This window comes from Macrosteles quadrilineatus, unplaced genomic scaffold (genome assembly GCF_028750875.1).
Source record: "Macrosteles quadrilineatus isolate MER2022 unplaced genomic scaffold, UCM_ALF_1.0 Scaffold_6__1_contigs__length_79288215, whole genome shotgun sequence".
Classification (NCBI taxonomy): Eukaryota; Metazoa; Arthropoda; class Insecta; order Hemiptera; family Cicadellidae; genus Macrosteles; species Macrosteles quadrilineatus.
In genome coordinates, this window is record NW_026542599.1 from 59,280,699 (window position 1) to 59,291,902 (window position 11,204).

At 31.6% G+C, this 11,204-nt stretch overlaps 1 protein-coding gene across 1 annotated transcript; it reads right to left on the bottom strand.

Moving 5' to 3' along the window:
• Window positions 1–9,979: 9,979 nt before the first annotated feature.
• Window positions 9,980–10,375, bottom strand: LOC128997550 (leupaxin-like). The gene has a single exon (XM_054423190.1). The coding sequence runs from the start codon at window positions 10,373–10,375 to the stop codon at window positions 9,980–9,982; it is 396 nt and encodes a 131-aa protein (XP_054279165.1).
• Window positions 10,376–11,204: the final 829 nt, after the last annotated feature.

Genomic DNA, 11,204 nt, shown 5'->3' on the forward strand with positions numbered 1-11,204 from the left:
AGTAAATCATATAAAAGTACATTAACGAATACACTTGTATTTGCCTTTGCCACGTTATTTGCAGCATTATCAATCTGTTGGCAATAAGAGGCCCACAATCTTAGGTAGGGATAAATATACTCAATTGAATTAACCACGCAGTGGACCCAAGCAGAAAGTAATGAAAAAATTTAATATGGCCAATCTGCTAAAACATTATAAATGTCTTAAAATAGGCCAATCAACTGACTTGCCAAAGAAAAATTATTGTAATTTACATTGGTACATTCTGACGAGATAGTCTTCAAAATTAATGCGAACAATCATTGTAGGATTACTATTGAGTCGGATTTTGGCAATCTGAGTTATGCAAGACGAATACTCTGCATGGCAAGTAAAGGGGTTTATTAAATATTCATACAATTGTCATACCGTCTGTAAATGAATAAAAGTAAGTATTTTACAATACACTATTTGTTTTATGATAGCAAAAAAATTTACAACAGAACATTTAAAAAACCTTTACAGTAATATTAACTTACAGCTTTGAAATAGTATATTTAATCACTACGGTTGAGTAGACACATTTTGCCCGTGTGATTAACAATATTTTTCGCCATATTACATAATAATATATAAAGCTATAAAACGAAAATACTATAAATGTAAAGATGACCTTTCAAAACGACTTCCAGCTTGTTTTCAATTCTGATAATGTAAATAAGGTGATTTAATCATTTCATCCATTAAGGTTATGTTACTTTACATTATACCACCGATATGTCAAGCTATTGACAAGAATGCAACAATATACTAAAAACTTATCTACAAATAACTTAATAGATGAATAACGTCTATTCATGTGAGTGCCACCACCGAAATTTACAACAACTGACATTTGCTCCCTTGGGAGTAATATGCTACTTTAGACCTGAAAAGCATAAACAACAATTGCTTGACGGAAAATACTATAAATGGAATTTAGACAATTTCAAAAGTATTTTTTCTACTCTTAAAAGCGAATTCATACAAACATCTAAAAACTGTAACAGTGCAAAGTAAATGTAACAGAGCACCCGAACAAGGACAAAGAGTCAGAATATGAACGGAATTCTTTGAGATTCAGAGAACATACAACAGAATCGGAGTTTCATTTTTAACAAGTTCCGACTGACTGTAAAGCTCAACGGTAAATCAAAGGTTGCATAAACCCTGCAGCAGTGAGCATTACACATACACGGCCAACGAGTTTCCTTAATCCTTTGAGAGGTGATTATAGGAAAACATTTTTTAAATGCATGACGTGAAAGAAATATACCAACCACGTATTAAATTCTACCTTGATACCTGTTTTAATGTAGTTTTGGATTACAAATAGGGCGGAATATAACTGCACAAATATTTGTAAGAAACACTATGCTCTTGACACAAGTTTCATCAACACTAAAACTACATGTTATATACCTATAGTGGTTTGGCTCAAAGTGCTCAGGATAGTTGTAAACGAACGATTGTAAAACTTGGTTGTGAATTGCTGATTACCAAAACTCTAACATGGGATATTTGCACCTTAGGTTTGAATTCAATGTCAAAAAGAAACCGAGGATTTTCCTACGTTTATAATCATTTTGAAAATCTAGATGAACCTAGCAATAAAAAAATGGAAATTCGATACTAACGATGAATATTCCCCTTCGTCATATACACTCCATTTAAAAAAAATATAAGAAAAGATCAAAGAAAAATAAAATTACCATCTGCTCGTTTTAAATGCACGTGTTCTTCAATAGAGTAATTCATTTACAAGAGACCGTTGATTAGGTTTCGTAAAAAAACCAAAAGCGTCACAAAGACAAAGAAGTTGATTAAAGCACAGACTTGCGCTACATATAAAAAGTGTTCAAAAGCAAAAATATAATTATTAGTTCAGCAAGGGAATATTTTACTAGTCTTCCATTTGTACAATAAATACAAATTTAGGTTTTATTCATAATACAGTAAACTCCCTCTTTGCCTGACTCCTCACCGAGGACAGCCTGAACAACAGGGTTTCCTGTTAAACAAACAACCCTAAAAATCGAATCCCTGGAAAAACAAAAACAAATGTTTTACTAAAAATTTTTTGAGAATTGTAAACGTAATCTATACATGTGATAATTGGTTTTAAATCTTTCAACGAGAATAGTATATTACGTCACTAGTCCTGAAAATTAGTGTTTACCGGACGCGTGTGGTCGTTCCCGGTGTTACCACCTCGTAGGTCGGTACATACACAGTTATTGTATGCTCACTTGAGGCATTATACTTCCAGTTGCCACTGCAAACTATTCTGTAGGCTGCCATCCTTGCCTCCCCTTCACCATGATGTAGAGAGGTGGCAGGTTTAGCACTACTTCCAGGGCTGCAGTTGGAGTGCCTCTCATGGCTCCTGTGATGCTTAAGGCATGCCACTCGCTGCATCTTTTGTAGTTTCTTTACAGTGGTAGTTTGCATTACCTTGGTCCACCAGACCACCAAGCCATACACCATCATCGGTTCCATTCACTGTCGTATTTTAACGAAACTTCTACGTGGTTGGATTATAGACAAGAAAACCTTTTGTATCTACCACACACAAAATCTGAAACAAGGGTGGTGTTTGAATTGACCTTGTTTAAGTTCTTTAAAACTGTAAAGTAGAGTAATTCATGATGATAAATTACAAATAGTTCATGTTCTCTGACTTTACTTGTTTGAATTTTTTTTATGGATATTTTAAGTCTCAGAATGAATGTTTAACAAATGATCTAGCAGAATACAATGGTGTCTTAAAAAAAATCTGTTTCTATGTATTAAAAATGTTTCCTAGAAAATGTGAAATGAATCTATTTGACTGACGTAGGAAAAATCTGTTATATATCCTCTAGTAAACAATATGAATTTTTTGTATTCTATAGTTAGAGTATAAACCTCAATGACATTTCTTGTTTCGTTTTCCGCCTATTTGTATATTTTATTTACCATAAATTTGGTTTTGAGGTATTTTAGTGTTACAAAGTGAACGGAAGTTTTTACCTAGAGACCAACGACCACGACTAAAAGAAAATATGTTTATTAATACTGTAGTTTCAATTGCATGAACACCTAATACTATCCTAGAGGCTGGCAAACTGTATTCGTCACTTATGATACAAACATAGAAGCTTACTGTATTTACAATCCTAATGTCCCATCAATTTGTAGCTGTTGGTGTATTTAAAATGTACATTTAATAACAAAATGTACAAAATGTATATAATATGTGAAGCAGTATTTTGTGAACACTATTCCTCCCTCATTTGTTGACCAGCTTCATCGTTTGAAGATTGGGTTCCACCATAAGAATTACATAGAACCAATGAAGAAACAAAAGCAAACATCAATCTTTTTGAACAGAAACAGTTATTTCAAGTAAATACTGATGTTTGTAATATTCAGGAGGGTTACAAACAAGGCCACACTAAATAAACGTCACAGACCAAGATAAAATGCCTCGAGCAATAGAAAGTGTATCAAAGAAGAAATATTGAAAACCGGAGGAGGAGACAATTAAAAAGAGATCTTATGCGTATGAGAAGAGTAAAAGAACAGAGGCACAGACTACATATTTTATAGTCTGTGACAGAGGCCTAATCTAACAGTGAAGAATCTAGATACAGGGAGTATAAATATTGAAGATAACAATTCTTTAAAAAACAAACTTTTTCAGTCAATACACTTTTATTTAATTGTAATTCCGATAGAAAATATGTTTGAATGATTCGTCACAAGTGTATTAAGTATTAAGACACATGAAATTTGAATAATCTGATTTGATTAAATATCATAAGCCAATCAAACATCCGCTCAAATTATCTCGTAATCCCTTCGTTTAGATAATATTGATTTTGCATTGACCGTTTTGATCTTGTATGGAACATTGTTTGTTTGCCACATTTTCCTTATTTTATTTCTCGCCAGAGGAATTACGATGAGAAACTTTGACAAAAGATACTATCGTGTAACTTTAAAATGAACCGCAAACTGTTACTATAAACAGTGAAATCGTATAAAATATATTTTATATTAGGACATTTCATTTCAAGGAAGTTTGTGCACAAACTTTATCAGAACAAAACAACTTTCATTGCAACTTTTATCCAATGTATTTTGCTGTTTTAGGTTTTAAATTTTAAATTTTATGCTGAATATGTAATCTGAGGTAAAGATACGGCTATACAATATATAATGAAATCGAGTAGGAAAAAAAGAAAAAAAAATCTCCGTTCGAAATGTATCTTGGATTGTTTGTATTGTTGTGGCTGCATCGAAGGTAAATTTTAAAAGTTACGCTTTCCTCCTCAACAAGTCACAGTGTTGATTTAAAAAAAAGTTTCCCCCAAAGATTCTCTCGATTAGTTTTTTAATCTTCAAAACAATTAAATTAGATTGAGAGAAGGCATTTCAGGTGACAAATCCAGGAGATTAGCAGTTTACTGGAAAGTTTTTAATTAGCTATGAATCTGATCAGTTTCATGTTAAATTTCAGAGTAAACTCTATCCAATCTGTGAATCTCTGTGTTCTCAATACCTAACGATTGATTTACTAAAATTAAAATTCAATTTTTCTTCTATGTTCAATGTAAATGTAAAATAATGCTACGTTCATCATAATATACTATTTTAGTCAGTGAGTACAAAGAATTCAGGAATAAGTTTAAAAGGTGAAAATAAAGCACAAATCAAGAATAACACTTTTAAATGGCTCATAAGTGAAATTTAATTGTTTTAAATTTATTTATCATAACCTACTTAAGATATATTGATGAACCTTGAAATTAAAGGCCTACACTTTTATCCCGTCATAATCTATTTAAAAAAAATTATTATTACAAAATATTCTAAAGAACCATAGTAGTTAAGGAAGTGCCTGACGAATAGCCAGTAGATATTTTTGGAAGTACCTACCAAATAACCATGGCTTTATTTTTCTATGCAGTGACCAGATGATCTATTGCTCACCTAACCTATATAAACAGCTGTTACGAACCAAAATATTCGTTTCCGACGCGACAATACCTTTTTCAATGTTAAAACCTAGGCTACCTAAACAAAAATTCATAAAATGATTGGTATCGTTGTTCAACTTTCATCGTCAAATATCGGAAGTAATATTGTAATCCTTCAATCACGATATAATAGTTTATGTACAACAATATCATATTTATATAAAGGTAAACATCTTGAAAATGTCAGATAATAATGAAATACAGAGGAAATAAATAAGAGCAAGCGTTATTACGTTCCGGTGCAAACCCCACTGTATTTCAACATGTCACTTTACCATATCCAAACCATACACGTTTTGCCAGTTGACGTGACTTAGACCTTAACTCTACGATAACTAAAATCTTTAAATTCGTGTAAATGCTATTATGAAGTCATTAATGTGCAATGTTACATGTCATTTTTAGACCTTTCACTACATTCATTCTTTAGTTATATAATAATTCTTCTTTTATTGTACCAAAATTCGCCATATAGCCTATTTAAATAAATTGTCAGAAAATTAATAGTAAATTTAAATTATATTATCCTTTAATCACCCCTCAGAAACCATCATCACATTTTAAAATATATTGTTTATATCCAACACATATTATTATTAATAAAAACTGTAACCTGTAATTAAGTCCATAGTTGCAATAACACTTTTATCCAAAATTATTAATATAGTATAAATTATTTCTAAAACCCCAACATTAAATTAATATCCAAAAGCCTGAATATTTAGTTCATGTGCAAGTGATGAAGAAAGAAGACAGCTGGCTTCAACAATGAACTCTGATCATCCTGTGTAAAATTAAAATTGTCCTCCTTCTCTATTGGGACATGGCAGCATCAACACCTTAAATTAAGTGAGGGTATAATCCCTAATATTTATAAAGTCAGTGATCAAAATTATTTAACTGAACATTAACTTAATAACAGAAGAACAGTTTTAGTTTTTATATATACATTTTTTTCATTTCAAAATTGTACTGCCACCTCAAGATTTATATAAATTGGACACTATTACTGAAGATCTGGTGAGAACTCTCCATTTTGTATAGACTTAGCCTACCTTCAAGAAATTTAACTTAATAGACCTATTTTATTTACTTTCTGATCATCGAACCTAATTATTTGAACTCAAAAACTACTTTATTTCATCAAGAATAATCCCTGAAAAACAATTTGAAGAAGAGAACTAAATTCAACTTTAATAAATTTTTCACCTAGGCCCTAGTCTATTCATTGTTGGACTTATTTAATTTACCTATCCAAGCCTAAGAGCAATATCAAAATTATTCCATTTTTCATAATAATTGACATATTTTATTTCATAAATTAAAATATTTGAAGATCTTTTTAGCCAGCCGATTTCCCCTCCCTGAGATTTATGTAATTAAACTAAATTGTAAACTCATTGTTCTGTTTTTACTGAGCTAGGCTAAACCAAAGATGGCAACCCTATAACTTAACTTATCTATTATTTGTTCATTTACCCATTCATCATTGTAATATCTTATTTTTTTTAGTTCATTAAATTTGTATTGTTAAGAAATTCTTCAGATTAATCATTTGTCTTGCTATAAGTATTTAATCTAGGCTTAACTTAGCATAATAAATAGTAAGCAAATTAAAGGTACAAACCTAAACCAAATTTTACTAACTTAGTCTAAATTAGGCTATTATAAACACAACACGCATTAGTGTTTTCTTTTAAATGGTTATTTTGTTTAGAATATTTATGGATTAAATAATTAATTGTGTGTAACATGAATGGTCTACAGAACTCTTTGTATGCACATAAAGACAATCTTTTCAGTTTGATTTTGTCAATTGTAGCATCAGACAACAAAGAAAAATTAAGTTAGGCATTTTCATAGATTAAACATACCTCAGGTATTAAGCTTCCTTTAGAGACTAAATAGTGTATAATTCGTTATGTAGGCAAGTAATTAGAATCTACCTAGACAATGATTTTGGAAGGGGAAAATACAAGACCAAGGCAGGTTTCTGAGGCAATAAAGCTCGGTCAATGTCCAATATTGCGGCTTGTGACACAGTTCGTAGACACTCGTTGTTAACTGTCGATAGATTTCTTCTACCGTCTTCTCTTTAAGACAGTCACTAAACAATACGTTTTGTGAAAGCCTGCACATCATTTACTTTTAGGAGCCATCTTCTTACGTTATTACAGTTTTTCTTCGTAATTTTATAAATTTAACTAAGAACCCTGCGCTTATGCACTACTTAGAACTACAGTTATTCGTAGAGTGTTCCTTTTTTTTAATTGAAGGAGAGAAAATTAATACCTTAGTACATTCTTATGAAATGGCAACCATGTTTGCCTCGGATACAGTTTTAGTTTATGGTTTAGTTAAATTCTTTACGACTAATTTTCAATTGCTTTAGTTATAGGAGAGTCAAGCTTATTTCCCATTTTTGTGTTGGATTATAAACAAATTAAGTAGATTAAATCGTTGCTAGTGGCATCACTCTTGGCGTTTTAGGAGCCTTTCTACCATCCTTCTCTGCTTGCTATCAATTGTCTCGACATTTGCCATGATAACAACGTGTAGAGCATTTTAAATTCAACGTATTATGAAGGCATATTTTACCTTGATACAGAACTAGATTGTGTGTTGTAATACTGGTATACCGATTTTTATTTGGGTTCTACAAGTTCTGCAAGCTTTGTACTCTTAAGTATTTTCCACTATAGACACATGGTACATGGCTAGAGATATTTCAGATAACATTTAATATGGTTGGTAATTAGTTAACTCAAGATATTGGCTGAAATCTAATAGTGTGACCTGTTTCCTGTACCAACCTCATTTAAGTTTCTAGAATAAAATTTAGGAATTAAGTATCGTTGTCATGCAAAGTAAAATTAAGCAAAATATATTATTTAAAATAAGTTAAGACCTTTTAGAAACCCCAGATAATGTAAAGACCAAAATCCTTTTCTCAATCACGTTTAACATAACAGTAGATAAGAGAAGCTGCTGCTCACTTTGACAAGTTTAACTAACGTCAGTTGCTTATCTTGTCTTTTACATTAGCCTTAGCTTTCTATTTCTCTAAGTTTATAATCGTTGTAGTTTATAAAATAGAGTTGATATCCATAATATGTGAGCATGGTTGATGAAAATGTGTTAAATTGTTAATAGAATGTCACAGCTAAATAAAAGCATTTATACCTTGAGATTTATAACAGAAAATACTTGGATATAAAAATATGAAGCTCAAGATTTTCAGGATAAATTACAAACAGGGTGTATTAAGGCTACGCTTTCCTTAAGAATATAATAATTTTAACCAAACCATAGTACTAATAGTAATTCCTATAATGATACTCTATAAACATTTTATGTCAGTTACAACCTATTGCTACAGCAATTTTATAAAGGTGGGAATAAAAAGCCAAACATACACAGTAAAAATTATAATAAAATCACGTTTGGGCCACCATGTGGTCCAGTGGCGATAGTTAATAACAATATGTTGTCTCTTGTGCTGTGTATTCAAGTGACAGAGCACAAACAGTTCGGACATTTATTCACACACACAACACTGAACTTTAGCCTGCAGTGACATGTTTATCATCATACAGACACTCCTATGTGATGAGAACACTGATTAATGAACTTGTATAATGTTTTGAGGTAATTGGGGCTTATAATAACTCTCAAGAAAAACATCAGCCAATTAGTTAAACGTTGAAACTTTTATAAAATAATTGATAAAGCATTACTTTTAGCATAATTATCAAAATCATAAAAAAACCTGATTAGATAAACATATTTTTACATCACTTTTATGCGTAATTAATACATCTTTTTATTTCATTGAGGTAAATTGTCACCAAAGCTAACAACAGGTATTGAGAGTCTTTTAATCCAGATGCTTATGTTGTATTTAGGAGCACTGAACTTAACCGTGTTGCCTACCAAGACAATATATTTATACAAATTCACGAATATTTGCATGCTGATAAAGAACTCCAAAAATATTCATTATGTTCATAAAATTTTAAATTATTTAAAAAACCTTTGACCTCTCAATTCTTGTAAATCGAAATAAGAGTTACCTTTCCGAATTTGAAATGGTGCTCACACTTTCAATAGTTTTACTTAAACACATTCTAATTCACATTTAAACTTATTGACACTAGTTGTTCTGCCCATGCTTCGCCACGGCGAGAGAACGCAGAGAAGATATGGCGATTCTTTACCGCCTCGTCCAAAGCTAACTGCTAGATAATTGAGCACTTATTTTTTATGTAATTTAATTTTATCAATGTAAAAGACACGTGGGAAAACACTACGGATGCGATTTTTCCCAGTTGGGACACATAAGGGTCCGTCCAAACTCTATGGTTCTTGTGTCACTTTATTATATTCACAAAATTTGTCTGCAACATAGATCGACGTTTTTTATTATACAAACTACTGAACCAATAAGTAATCAATTAAAACAGAATTCAAAGGTTTGAACATTATAAGAAAAACGTAATGTCACTTCTCTTGATGCACGTATTATACATCTGTGGTAGAATCACTCTATGGAATCTATAGTATGGTTAAATCAAGAAAAAGTAAACAAACTAAACAAAAACTAATCTAACGGCTCAATGTTTCTCAATGTATCTCAATGTTTTACATGTGATTGAATACAGCCCTTTAACAAGTTCCTGCACTTAGGATAGGGTTTTATAAAAAAAACTATTTTTTTCGGGCAAGTTTCACATTTAGACATTTCATTCAAGTATGTAGTTGATAGGTGTATGGCTCACAGTTTTCTCAAAAGTTCAAATCTATCCTAGCATATACACATATTTATGTTGACATTTGGTTTAATAAACAAATAACCAACATTTTTATCCAAACACGGATGAAATATTGAACTACGAAGACCTTTGAGTATGCTTTATTCAATCACGCCCTTCTATTTAACTCCGACCACAACCCATACAATACGGTTTACCATCCCTCTCAGTAAACTCTTTGAGGCCAATGATCTCCTCACAGTTTGTACACTTGAAGCACTCTTGATGCCAAGTTTCATTAAGAGCTGTCAGGATGGAGCCTGTGATCCGTTCACCACAAGATCGACAGTTCTTGACAAACAGCCTGACGTAATCTGCCTCACAGAAAGGTTTGCCATCCCTCACACGGAATGCCGTCTCCTTAATCGGCTGTTCGCAGTGAGCGCATGTGAAGTGTTCAGGGTGCCAAGTCTGTCCCAGGGCTGCCAACACAACCTCTGTGATTGGTTTGTTACAGTTGGCACAACTGGGCTTTATCTGGGACGCTCTGTAAATCTTGGAAGAGTTTGAGACACTCATGGTATTGCGTTGGTATTATTTAGGTACAAGATCTTGAAATATATCGATTGGACGTGTCGAAAGCTACGGAAAATTTACTTGTACTTGGCATGTCTAATCATAATTTATGTTGCTGTGGATACTAGTGCTAGTGTTTATGATGAATGCAAGATAACAAATTCAAATGAAATTGCATTTGAAAAATGCAGAAGCCATTGTTTCACTATTGCCCATGTAGCAAGATACATGGGAGATAGTAAAACATAATCTTTTTATTTATATTTTCCATTTTAGTTTTCCCTTCAATTGCAACTTCAACAATCATACCCGATATTGCTATAAGTTTGGTTGTGCCTACCAAAAATTTATAGATTAATTGTTGATCTATAATATTATACATTTACAATATTAGTATGATTGCATGAATATTAAGCTCCAAATTGTGGGGGGTTTTCTACAAATATATTCAGAGAACGGAACTTTGTGCAAAGTCATAAATTTTAAATATTCTTCGATAATTCCTTTAGTCCCGTAAACGTTTTCAACTTTGAAGAAGTCAGCTTTGCAAACTACTGGAAGATGAGGAATTCAGATATTTTTCTTAACTACTAATTTTAAAGAAGTTATTTTATAAGCACTTAATTATGTCTGCATACAAAATACCAGTCAATATAACTATGTTGACTGGTATTCTATATCTTTTAAGCCTTTAAAATGTCCACGATTTTTTGAGATTACCGAAATTGTAACGTATTATCTTACTAAAAATTAACGAAAATACATATTGGTTTTTTAATGAACTTAAACCAAAACATAATACATAAAGTTTTTATAAATCAAAATAGGTGTA